Below are 13,154 nucleotides of genomic sequence, written 5' to 3'. Positions count from 1 at the left end.
TTAAGTTTGCTGTAGCTTTGACTTTGCTTGCCTTTCAGTACTTTAGATATTTCCATCTATTTCAAGCTGAGTTTTGGCCACCTAGGGAGAGCAAGACCAGGATAGTTGAGGTGCTTGTTGACACCAGTTTAGTAGCAGATGTTTATTTATTTTATTTATTTGAATTTATAAAGCACACAACGGCCTTGGGGCATCGTGGTGCTGTTACAGAATACTTGCTTGGTACAGTCATACATGGAGCAATAATACAGAGCATAGTGGTATGAGTCATTGTTACAGGTTCATATGGAACAGCAAGGTGGTACATGTATGTTATACTTGCAGGGCAGTGACAGGCTTAGTTGAACAGGTTAGTTTTCAGCAGTTTGTGGAAGGCCGTGTAAGATTTATCGTTTCTTAGTGCAGTGGGCAGGGCATTCCAGTTTTTGGGAGCCAAGTGCTGAAAGCTGTAGCCTCCAGCTTTCGTTCTTTTGAAGGCGGGCACATAGATTTGGTTGGCCAAATGGGATCTAGTGGGTCTGGTGGTTGAATTGGGAGTGATCATTTCCAATAGGCAAGGCAGAGCCTCGGAGGAAAGGCACCTGTGTGTGATGGCCATGGTTTTGAAAAGGATACGTTCTCTGACTGGCAGCCAGTGTGCATCTTTCCTGGCCTGTGAGATGTGTTCCCTTTTGGGAATACTGAAAGCTACTCTAAGGGCATTATTCTGTGTGACTTGTAGTTTGTGGAGATTTTTAGTGGATGTGCCAGGAAGAGGGCATTGCAGTAATCAAGTATGGTGCCGACTGTAGCTCTGGCAATGGCTGGGCAGTTTTTTGTGTAGAGGAATCCCTTGACTGTGTTGATAATCTTGTTGGTGAGGGCAGCAGAGGAGGCTATAGCACTGACCTGGTGTGACATAGACAGGGAGGAGTTGAGGTAGATTCCTGGTGTTTTCTCTGCAGTTGAGACTGTAATGGTGGCATTGTCAATGATAAAGGTATTGTAGGGATGGGGGAGTTTATTGAGTGTCTCTTTAGTGCCTACCATGAGGATCTCTGTTATATCTCCATTTAAACAGAGTCCGTTGGCTGCCATCCAGGTCTGAATGGCTGTGTATATCTTGGTTAGTGCTACAGCGTCTTGTTAATAGATCCTGGTTAGTGGGAGTAAGACTTGAGTGTCATCGGCATAGTTAGTATATGCTATGTCATGATGATCCAAGTCATTGAAGAGGGGGAGGGTGAAGATATTATACAGTGTGGAAATGGTACACGACCGCTGTGGTACTCCACAGTGAATGGTGGTGGGAGAGTCACTAGTCGAGCCTGAAAAGACTCTTATGAGTCGGCCCTTGAGGAAGGATGCGACCCAAGCAATAGCTTGCGGGGAGAAGTGGGCATTGTTTTTTAGTTGTGTTCTGAGGATATTATGGTTGACAAGGTCAAAGGCAGCAGACAGATCTAGGAGGAGGAGAAGTGCCGGTTTGTCCATGATGTCGTTAAGTTGTATTTTGAGGTCGAGTAGGGCGGATTCTGTCCTGTGTCCCGGTCTGAATCATGATTGTCTTTTGCCTAGGATATGATTTACTTCCAGGTATTGCTGGATTTGCGTGTAAGCAACTTTGTCCAGAATCTTGAGTAAGAATGGGACGGTGGTGATGGGCCTGTAATTGTTAGGTATTTCTGGGTCCAGTGTTGTTTTTTTAGTATTGGGCGCACCGATGCTTCATTAAGGCTATCTGGCACAGTGACCACATGTTGACAATGGGATGCCATTCTTGAGATCTGGCTGGTCTAGGCAGGAATCTTTGTGTACCACTCGGGCAATGGTTTTAGTCATCTGTGTCAAATCAGATCCAAGCATTTGTTTTATCCCTTTTCCTTCTGAACTCTTGGATTGTACATATGGAGTTTCCAAAGGCCTTGTGATGTGGCCTCTGCTGTTTAATCTTTACACGTAATGCACTTTAAAGCTTCAACCATTCATATGGCTACTTGAAGTCTCATATGCCGATGACAACCTTATACTGCTCTATATAGATCAGAGTTTGGATCGTACAATTTCTTGGTTTAAATACTGCACGAGAGCTGTTGGGGAGATTTTTGTACAACCCTCTGGAAGGGCTCTGTAACCATCTAAACTAAAGGTGGGACACTGTTTCTTATCATAAGGAAAGGCACGGGAGGAAGGAAGGCTGGTAGTGAAATACACCCTCCCCACACAGTTAACCAAAGAAAACACCCACCCAGCTATATTGAAAAATATACACATTAAAATTATACATATCTCTTGTTAGGCAAAGTAAGTACTGTATGTTAAAGATAACACCTAGTAAAAACACAGTTGATATATAAAAACATGAATGACAAGTTCATACCCAACCCATTCCTAAATGAACTGAAATGTAAGTTCACTGCCCGGTAATAGACAATGTTCATATGGTCTAAGGGGTGGAATAAAAAGGAACCCTAGACAATTAAAATACAGAGTAATCATATGGTAGCGCTGAAGTTAGCCAAGGACAAGAAGAGGCATGAATGGGAAAGAGCACTGGAAAAGAAAATAACAGACATTCAAGGGGAGTTGGTAGCACATCCCTCTAAACGCCTCAAGAAGGCGTTGAAACATGTGCAAGGACAACTTGATATGCTACGCAACGAAAAGGCAGATAAATCCCTTCTTTTTCTCAAGCAGAGATACTATGTTAAGGCCAACAAGGTGGACAGATACTTAGCAAGACAACTCAGCGAAAAGCAAAAATCAATGACTATTTTGAATGTCAAAAATGCACAATGAGGGACCCAAACACGCACCAAAGACAATAGGGGAGGCTTTTAAGGCTTTCTATCAAGAGCTGTATGCGACGGAGCACCCGGATGACGAGAACCAAGACAGGTTCTTACAATCTCTCCCCATTCCAACAATATCTGAGGAAGACCAAGTGGCGCTGGATTCACGGATCACAGAAGAAGAAGTACAGAGGGCAATTGTTGGTCTCCCAAATGCTAAAGCACCAGGCCCGGATGGCTTTACGGCTCCCTTCTACAAAAAATATGCGGACACTCTTGTTCCAGTGCTGACTAGATTATTGAACTCCTTTAAGGACAGCGGAAACGTAACTCCTTCCATGAACGAGGCAAAGGTCCTAGTGTTTCATAAATCAGGTAAAGATCCCACCCTCCCCGGCTCATATCGCCCAATCGCTCTGATTGATTTGGACGCTAAAATCTATACCAGGGTACTGGCCGATAGGCTGTCACCTCTTCTCCCGACCCTAATAAATAGAGATCAATCTGGCTTCATCCCCGGCAGGCAAACACATGACAATTTAAGAAGAATAAAGACACTGGCTTGCCACTCCAGAGATCTGATGGGGTGCCACAAGGGACTTGACTCCATTCGAAAAATACCTAATAACCAACATAGGAGATAAGAAACTAGTGTGAACACTCTATCACTTTATCAATACACAAGAAGAAGAGATCAAATGGGCATACATGAAGAGGTGGGAAGGCACGCTTGGGGAAGAGATACCAAAACAGCAATGGACGGAATTGTGGCCGGGCGTCCCAAAACTCACCCGGGCTTTGCAAATCAGAGAAATGTGGCTTAAAATAATTACCCAATGGCACTACACACCGGAGAGACTCAACAAAATGTATCCGAAAATGTTGGATCGCTGCTGTAGGGGGTGCCCGGAATCTGGCACGTGGAGGCACATCAGGTGGAACTGTCAGGGGGTCAAGGGTTTCTGGATGGAATTGCGAACAGAAATGAAAAAGATGTTTCCAGAAGCTGACCTAATGGGGGAAGAGGGTCTGGCTGTGCGGACTCAAGGACCAACAGGCCAAGAGACTTCACAAAGCACATTGGAGGAGTTTCATGGGTCTGGTCATTGCGGAATGGGCAACGATTGCCCAACAATGGAAAAAACAAGACCCACCGTTGGTTTTCACATGGCTGCAGAAGGTGTGGTCGCAAATGACCATGGAAAAGATCATGCGTCACCTTCAGGATCAGAAGGATTACTTCACGAAGGAATGGGGGGGGATGGGTGTTCTGGAATACTTGAAGTCTTACTAAATGGAGCAATGGTGCCCGCATAATATCAAAATAACAGACATATATGGTGTATAATCGTTCCCGAGGAAAAACTGAACGGGGCCCATATCTTCCTGGGGGGTGGGAGGGGGTGAGGGAGGGGGGTAGTTATATGGATTTTGTGTGTTGATTGTTTATACATGCAGAAAATAATAAAAATATGTTTAAAAAAAATACAGAGTAATAAAGTAATAATCAGGATTCCATGTGCTAACAGGAAGCACAGGCACAGTAATTTCTGACCTCTTGGACATAGCATTATATATAAAACAAACGAACACCATACAGTAAATGTAGGGCCTAAGGAGTGAAAGTAGTTAAATACTCTAGGACACCAAGCCAAAGGCCACTAAAAGTCAGAATCACTTAGAGTGCCATTTTATAAAAAAATGTAAACTGCATACATGGGGTACCAATGTTAGCAATCACGTGCTGCTGGGTCCCCCTGCATGCAATTTTAAAAGTTCACAAGACAAAGTGGTACACTTAAGAATGAAATGGGGTGTATTCCCAATTACTCTTCCAATTACGCTTTTATTTTCCTCTCCAGTTTGTGAAGTAGTATATGACACCAGCAAATAACATGTACGCCTTTATTAATGGCTTCCTATGGAAACTGCTTGGACTTTTGTAGGTGTTTAACCAAAGCAGATTCGAGAGGAGTCCATTCGGTTCACACCTGCATGAAAAGGTCATGCAGGCGTGAAACGAAATGCTCTGACAAATCAGAGGAGGCATGCACAGTAGAGACCTTTTTCTCCGCTTACTCCCCCTCCACCTTGTTACCGCTTCAAAATGGGGCAGAACGGTAAATCAAGGTGTACAAGCTTTGTTCTGCTTTTATGCCCTGATTTACCACTCTACCTCATTTAAAATGAGGCTGCTACACTTATAGCACCACCTCATTGCACTCCTAGAAAAATAGTTACAGTAAATGTTTGCAGTGATTCAATGTAACTAAGCATTTTCTGTAGACCGTGTAGGAATGTAAAAAATGTTTATAAAATCAGTGGTACTTGCTAAAATTGTAGTCTCTGGCCTAAGACTCCCTAGACCCAAGCGAGACCTAGGAAAAATGTCCACAGAAATGTAATTACCGCCAAAGTCACTTTGGGAGAGTTAACTGGACAAAGTCAGTAGGCACAGCCACGGACAAAGGACAAAGAAAGCCAACCAACAAGCAGAGAAAGGTTCCACGTCAAAGGCAACATTGGAGGTGGTCCAGGACGCCCCAAACGAACAGGAGATGTGGGGGACTGGACTCCCCAAGACAAAGCCGTACACTCATGGGCTACTCTAAGCCAGGCCACCAGTGTTTTGGCAATCAGCCAAACAGGTTGGCCCAGAAACTGCAAAACATTCAGGTTCACCCACGCAGGATGTGTAATGACCTTCTAGAGCTAGTAAGTGGTCTGAACCCGTCCAACCCACTATAGATTGTACATGACTGGGCGCAGAGTAAGCCTGTGTGTGCACAACACTCATTGTGGGCTTTCCTTATGGTTTCCCAAGACAAAGAGATGACCCAAAAACAAAATTGCAAAGTGCAAGACTTAAAAGAGTATTAGTACCCCAATGGCTACCAATGCGGCACAAGAGCTACATCAGTTGAAGACCATCTTAACCACAAAAGAAGGTCAGAGAACCTAAAAAGTAAAAGGTAGAACCCCTAAAAATTGAAGTCTCTCCCAACAGGAGCCAAAGCTGAATGGGTGGCCATGGGCTGAAACTGAATGCCAGTGAGAGGTATAGGCAGTGGCAGTTTAGAGCCCTCAAATTCTTCCAGTTAGTTCCTGGTTAATGTTGCTTCCTTCCATCCGTCACCTTTGTTAAAAATCTCGGAGTCAGATTTTATTCTAATATTTCTGTGGTCTGATGGCTCAAGTAAATCACTTACAATCTTGGGCAGCAGGGTCTATTGATTGATTCTCACATTCCTCTTGACTTTGTATGTCGCTCAGTATTTCCATTTGCCGGTATTCTGGCGGATTTACCACCAGGATACCGGCAAACCTGTAATGAGGCGTTATATAACTTTTGTATTGTTATACATGATCAGATGAAATCTGAAAGGATCATTTACACAAATAAGCAAAACATTTTTGTGACAAATAAGCAGACTTGAAAATTAAATAGCCACAGGACTGTAATATTGAGTCTGCTCTTTACTGTTTACTCCCCCTTCCAATCGAATGGCCTACATAAAACGGCAATAGCAGGCAGTGGCCTAAACAGTTTCTCTAGAATATGAGAGACAACATTTTCACAGAACACTGCATAGGAGTATAAAGTCAGATAAGATGATTTGTTCAGGATCACTGTATCATCTGGTGGTAAAGCTGGATAATACTTTTGTTCCACAGTCTTGAATTTGGCTTCCTGATCTATTTCTATTTTTATTTATATATTTGTAACTCGCAGAAGCTCGCAAGCACCTCTGCCGACTAACATTTGATGCTCTTCATTGAGGGCTACCACCCAATGTTTACAACCTTATTCAGGAAGAACAGAGCTGTACAAATGCACCACACGGATGATATGTTCAGTTTCATAGCTAGTGTGATGTTGCGCTACAGGTACATTGTTTTGTAATGCAGTAGGAGTCACTAGCCCCAAAGTATATGTACATGCAAGTTTATCAACCTCAGACATAGGAAAGGCAGAGTCAGCATTGCCAGAATGTGGAACTGTGATCTGACATATAACCAAAGATCTCTGTAACAAGTCTTTAACACACTGAGCTATCTACTCAACCATAGTAGCACTCACATGTATCAATATGCAGTACAACTTTGGTTTTGCGAGTGATCGAAATTGTGTCCACAAAAACATGAATACGCTATAGTTGTTGTGTTATAGTAAACGCACAAAATGTAGCCACTACAGTGAACATAGGATTACAAGATTAGTTGATCTGAATTGAATGTACTTGTTAACATCAGCTAGGCAGCAGGGTTATAGCCCCACCAATGAACTATACAAAATCCTGGCTTGTGTTTATGATTTTAAAGAAATGGGCAAAGACTTCTTTTCATCAGACAGCCATATGGGCCCCCTGTCAAGGTGTGGACCTGGGGCACGTGTCCATTTTGTCCTCCCATATATCTCTAGGGAAGTGTATCCATTTACTAGGGAAGGGCTACAGGAGTGTCTGTCTTTCTGAATGTTGGGATTGTTGTTGTGTGTTTCTTTTCACATGGTGGTATATCTGGAGAATGACAAAGAAAAATGTATGACATAGGTGAACACAGCCTCCCCAACCTTACTATGGAGTACAGGGCCTATGTGTCTATGTTGTAACCAACATATTGTTCCTGTCTTTTCCCAAAGGGTATGGTACTGGGGCTACTTGTCTCTTTATGACAGTGGCGGGTATATTCAGGAGCTCAGCGACAGTTTTGAGGAGAACAAAGTTATCCTGAGGAACCTCCAGCAGCAGCACTGGATAAACAACCTGTAAGTACCCAAGCCAGTTGTATTTCCCTACTGCAGAAATATTTGGAAGCAGAAAGGTCACAGAATATCCTGGATGTTCTGACTCATCAGTAGATTTGTTATAAAAGTATAATTGTTTTGGGTTATAATAGTAAGTACACCATAGGTGGCAATTAGCATCTTCGGAATCGGTGTGGACCAATTGAGATGCAGACCATGAAAGTTGGCGTTTGCACTGCAAGGCCAGGTTCCCAATTGTCCCATGTTCGGCGTCTGTGTTCATCTTGACAGACTGCTCTGCATCCCAGTTTCTGCCTTTCTTCCTTTCACCAAATCAACTGGGCACATTGGCGCTGCTCTCCCTTCTAGCTTCATACCTCTCCTTCTCTACCCCAGGTAAGTAATATTGCTCAGCATCGACTCCCCCATGCTCTCCATGCCTGGCACCAGACTCCTAGCTGTGTCATGCAGTGCCCTTCTCGCTTTCACTTCTTTGCCTCTTTGCATTTGTTTCCCCATGTCTGGCCTCTCGCTTAGCATCCAGCTCAGACCATGTGCTAATAGCCTTAATAGCTGTACATGATTGTGAACGTTCCTGGCCAGTATAGGCCCATGCCCTTGGACTAGCAGTGAATTACCGGCCGGGAAAGAACTCTCTTGCCAGGTATCCATTAAAGCATCATTGAAAATATAGTTTGTGGTGTATGTCATTGCCAGCTATCAATATTTGACCTACACACAATAGCCCTGCATTGAAAAAGTAGAAATATCCTGGTTTCGTTATTTCCTGTCTCATTAGCCCTGCACCCTTGTTTTCTTAAGACTAGCAAGTTAACAGCACCCAGAGATACTCGAAACCAGTCATTATCACTTAGGAAACAGACTGCACTTTATGAAGCTGAAGGCACAGCTGTTTGTAGGGGCTAATAAAGGATATGTGACAGTTCACCTTCAGATCATGTATTCTAATCCCCCTTCCACATTGTTTGCCCCTGAACAATGTTCTGAACAATGTTTCACATTTTGTTGTTACGTGCCCCACGCAGGGCTAGGATATGTGGAGCAGCCATGCCCCATGACTTCAGCTCCTTTTTTCAATGCACTCCGTGCCTTTCGGGAACACCACTTAACTTTGCTTTTTCCTCTGCCTCAGGTGCCTAACCCTGCAGAGGGCTCGGGCATCAAACTCTGTTTGGATTGCGGGAGTCTGATATCTGTCTCGGACCCTTACAGGATTTGCCTGTATTGTCTGGGTGAGGGTCATGATCCCCAAGTTTGCAAGTTGTGCCAATTTGTTCATCCAAGACCTTTAAGGAGCGTACTGATAAATTCTTCATCTACCTACCACAAGTGAGGTAAGCGGACCCCCTCCAAGTCTCCGGGAGTGGTGGAAGAATGGATGAATGACTTGTTTCCCTGTCCAAAAAGAAGAGGTCATGCTACTCGAGCGACTCCTCGAAGCATCACTTCTTTGTCTTGTAAGAAGCGAAGTCTTTACCTCAGAGATTTTTCGAAAGACTTTACTCTGACACCTCAGGTATCATTCCCCACTCAATCTTCTGCCGCAGGGTAATTCTGGCACTAAATGTTTGACTTTATTGACAAGACCCAGCGCCTTCAGCCTTGATGCCAGTTGGGACCACTGTGCTTGATAAAGCAGGAAGAGGCTCCTCTTTGGAACTCAAATTCTGCTTAACTCATCCTGGCTTCAGCAGACACTGCTTCAATCTGGCACAGTGCTACTCTTTCAGTGATTGAGCCATCATCCTCTGTTCTCCTTGCTCCTGATCTGTTTGGCACACTGAAGCCGGCACCTCTCAATGGGCAAATTCCTATCAAAGATGTCTTAAATCTTTGATGAAGAAAGGGATCCCATTCACTCCACTGCGGTTAAGGACTTCTTGGAAGATTTCTTTGATGTGGAGTAGGACATGATGGAGTTGGCTGCAGACCTGCAGGTGTTCAGTGACGTGGACACTTCCCCGAAGCTAGATATCCTTCTGGTGCAGATTCCTAGCAGGTCTCACACTTATTGTCAAAAGATGATGGATAAGGTAGTTGAGACACTTGGTTTGTCCACACCCTACAAGCCCAAAGTCCAGTATGAATTGACTGATATCCTAATTGAAGGTCCTCCATGTGAGCCCCTATTTCCTTTCAGTCTGGCAGTGGCGCCCCTCTGTGAGTGGCCTAGGACAAACCAGCGTCGATCCCTGCAGTGGACTGGGACCTTGCGAAGAAGCATCATCCTGCTCCTTCAGATCCAGTGTTTATCCCCATCCATGTTATGTTAAAGGATATTTATATTGTGCACTATCACTACCTGAGTGGTCCCCTGTCGCCCCGGCGCCCCGGTGGATCTGAAAGGCAAGAGGGTAGGGGAAGTTATAAGGAATGAGCAGGAAAAGCACAAGAGAGCTGTGATGTGCTGTTGGCAGCTTCAGTTTGGTTTACACCGTTTACACCGTTCTCTGAGCTTAGGTGTGATTTTTCAGTCAGTAGTCGTCATGTGCTGTCGTGCAAGGCTATGTGTGGTGTTTTATTGTTGCGGTGCAGTGCACTGCGTGCGGTTTGTTGTGCTGTATCGATATGGTTGTGTTTTGTTTAGAGTTTGAGAGATGTAGGCAGAGGGATGAGTTTTTTAGTGAGTTGGTTAGTGGTGGCACTCTATTGTACCTCCTCCGCTTTGGCTATCTGTCCCTGCCAGTGTCGTGCATTGTGGTGTGCAGGGGGACTTTATTTGGACAGAGTTGTGGGTTGCCAGCAGGGGTGTTTGGTGGTGATGCATCCTTCACCCCCAGTTCAGACTAATAGATGTCTACAGTGCTTTGTCCTCTGGCATATTCTGGTGTGTAGTCACCATCGCCTCCCTGGGCCCTTTGAGGGGGTGGGGGGCTTTTCCTTTTGACCTTGAGCTCCATGGGCTCTGTGGTTTATCTGTTTGATCGCCCCTCTTTCCCCTTTAACTATAATGCCCTCTCTCTGTGGTTCAAACTAGGACGCTCCTATATTCCTTCCTACCCTCTGGTAGGGCCCTCCATGTGAACGGGTCTGTCCACCTCCCTGCATTTCTCGTGGTCCTGTCTGGTCCTCCGTCTTGCCATTGGTGTATTTGTTCCGAGTGTTGTGGGCGTTCCTCATTCGTTTTTATCCGGTTCAGAGTTAAAGAGCCAGGTTTTTAGGAGTTTTTTTTAACTTTAGATGGTCTTCATGTTTCGTATTTCTCTCGGGTGGGAGTTCCACATTTTTGTGGCTAGGCAAGAGAATGCTGATCCACAGAGTTTTTATTTCTTGTGTATCATTTGGGCTCCATGCAGATGTAGTGGCTGGATCTGAGTGTTCTGGTCGGCTGGTAAATGGCGATTTTGTTTTTAAAAGAATTCTGCTCCTTGGTCGTCGATTGCTCTGTGTGTTACGCACATTGCTTTGAATGTGATTCGTTTTTTGACTGGCAGTCAATGTAGCATCTTTAGCGCTGGAGTGATGTGTTGCCTTCGTGAGAGTTTGAGGAGAAGTCTGGCTGCTGCATTCTGTATACGTTGCAGTTTCTTCAGTAGATAATCCGGCATTCCGAGGTGTAGGCTGTCGGTGTAGTCTATCCTGGACATGATGAGTGAAATGATGGTCAGTGTTTTGTGCGTGAAGCATAGGAATGGTAGAATCTTTTTGATTGTGTACAGGTGGAAGAAGCATTTGTTCATTATAGGGTTTGCTTGTGGTTCAAGGGTAAGTTTGTTGTCCATTAGGATTCTGAGGTTTTGGACTATTTTGGAGGGTGTGGGCGCTGTTCCTAGTTCTGTGGGCCATGAGATGTATTGGTTGCTTCCCTGGTTTTTGGATATAATCATGATTTCCGTCTTGCCCAGGTTGATTTTGAAGCCGTTTGTGTTCATCCATTCATAGAATACTTTGGGAGAGTCGACTAGCGTGGTGTTCTCCTCTTGTACATCTTCGATTTTGTATATGATTTGGGTGTCATCTATGTAGTTGTAGCAGGTGATGTTGTGCCTTTTGATGAGGTTGATTAGTGGGGTCATGTAGATGTTGAAGAGGAGAGGGGATAGAGATGATCATTGTAATACTTTTGAGGAAAGCATGGTATCAACAGTAAGACAGACATAAGTGACGACGGAGAGACACATAGAGAAAAAGTAAAATATTTCTGCACAGCAAAAACCGCTGAAAGTAATTGGACCAGGTAAGAAACAACTTGGGCATGAAGAATCTCGATTTCCCGGAGGGGTTTGTGGTTATTCTATTCAGTAGTAGTTAAAATATTTGATGGAGAAGGGGGTGCCCCCTTCTCCCAAAATGATAGCTATATCTCCCATGGTGCTTTGCAAGAGAGAGGCTTTTCAGAAATGCAAAAGCCGCCATTTGTTTTTGTTCTATGTGAGAGAACCATGAATAGAACAGGAATATCTGGGGTTAGCCGAAAACAAAAAGTAGAAAAATGCCATTTGGAAGATGAAAAAGGATCAGATGGCTAGGGGTGTAGAGGGGAAAGAAGACACCATGTGAAATGTGGGAGTTGGTGGATAGGGGGGCGATGGGGACAATATTCATTGGCCAGGGCTGAAAGACATGTATAGGTGCCATGGCCACCTAGTGGATCCAGAAGAAGCATATTGAGGGAACATGTACTGTGGACATGACTGAACCCCATGGCTAGTGGTCCATAAGAAAACTATGGTATAACAAAACCCTTGCAATGTACTGAAAAAACTGTGTGGGAAGTTATGACCAGCTCAACTCAGTGTGTTCCAGTTGCAAAGCCCACAAGCACATACATATAAGAGAAGGGATTCACATTGACATACAAAAGGGCAATATGAGGGACATCAACAGGAAGACTTCGAGTTAAGCTGGTCATAACTTGCTAAATTCACTGAATTTCAGGGGTTTTATTGTGCTAAATCTGATCAACTTAACAGCACCTTAACTAAGGTTTTTTCAGTGACTATGTATATAGATATAGTGTGACAGTCTTGTTGTATGAGCATTCGGCATGTGTAGCAAACACCAGTAAAGTTATGATGGGTTTAAAAAGGCTTGCAAAAAAACCTTTCACTTGAAATGGGAAAGTAGAATAAGCTGTTTGAGCCAAGTCATACATGCCACAGTGCCACCCAGTAACCATCACTGGAAGTTCACCCCGAGTTCAGAGCCACATGAGCAAACGTGTCACATATCCAGGAAATGGCTTCTGTCGGTAAAATTCATACAATGTTGGTCAGTAACACTGCAAAAATCTGAAGCCATGACAATGAGAGAGCAAAAGAGAGTCAGTATGGAAAGACAAGTACATTTAGGGAAAAAAGTGGGGATGGGAAATAAAGATTGGGAAAGAGCTAAGGACAAATGTGGCCATGCGATCGGAGCCCTCCATAAAGACAAACTAGATAAATTAGTAAAATAAAAACATTTTGGTCATTTATCAGGTATTCGTGACAATGGCAATTCCCCATTTATGAAATACAACTACTGCTTAGCCTGCTGGTTATCATTGAGCCAGGTAACAGTAACACATTTATCTTCAGAGTGCTAATCATATGCTATGTCTGTACTGCATAGGTGTCTGTTATCAATAAAGAACCCTTTGGTAGGGGTTATCATTTCCATCCAACTTCTTACAC

General features: G+C 44.0%; 1 protein-coding gene across 1 annotated transcript in view; it reads left to right on the top strand.

Moving 5' to 3' along the window:
* The window catches only part of PKD1 (polycystin 1, transient receptor potential channel interacting), a 1,742,473-nt gene that overhangs the window by 1,654,857 nt on the left and 74,462 nt on the right, over positions 1-13,154 (top strand). The window contains exon 42 of the mRNA XM_069647332.1: positions 7,414-7,539. Within this exon, the coding sequence (XP_069503433.1) occupies positions 7,414-7,539 (126 nt within the window). The remainder of the gene's footprint in view (positions 1-7,413; positions 7,540-13,154) is intronic.

This window comes from Ambystoma mexicanum, chromosome 2q (assembly GCF_040938575.1).
Source record: "Ambystoma mexicanum isolate Mex_15411 chromosome 2q, UKY_AmexF1_1, whole genome shotgun sequence".
Taxonomy (NCBI): domain Eukaryota; kingdom Metazoa; phylum Chordata; class Amphibia; order Caudata; family Ambystomatidae; genus Ambystoma; species Ambystoma mexicanum.
Note: the sequence above shows the minus strand (reverse complement) of the source record. Positions and strands in the feature narration are given on the sequence as shown.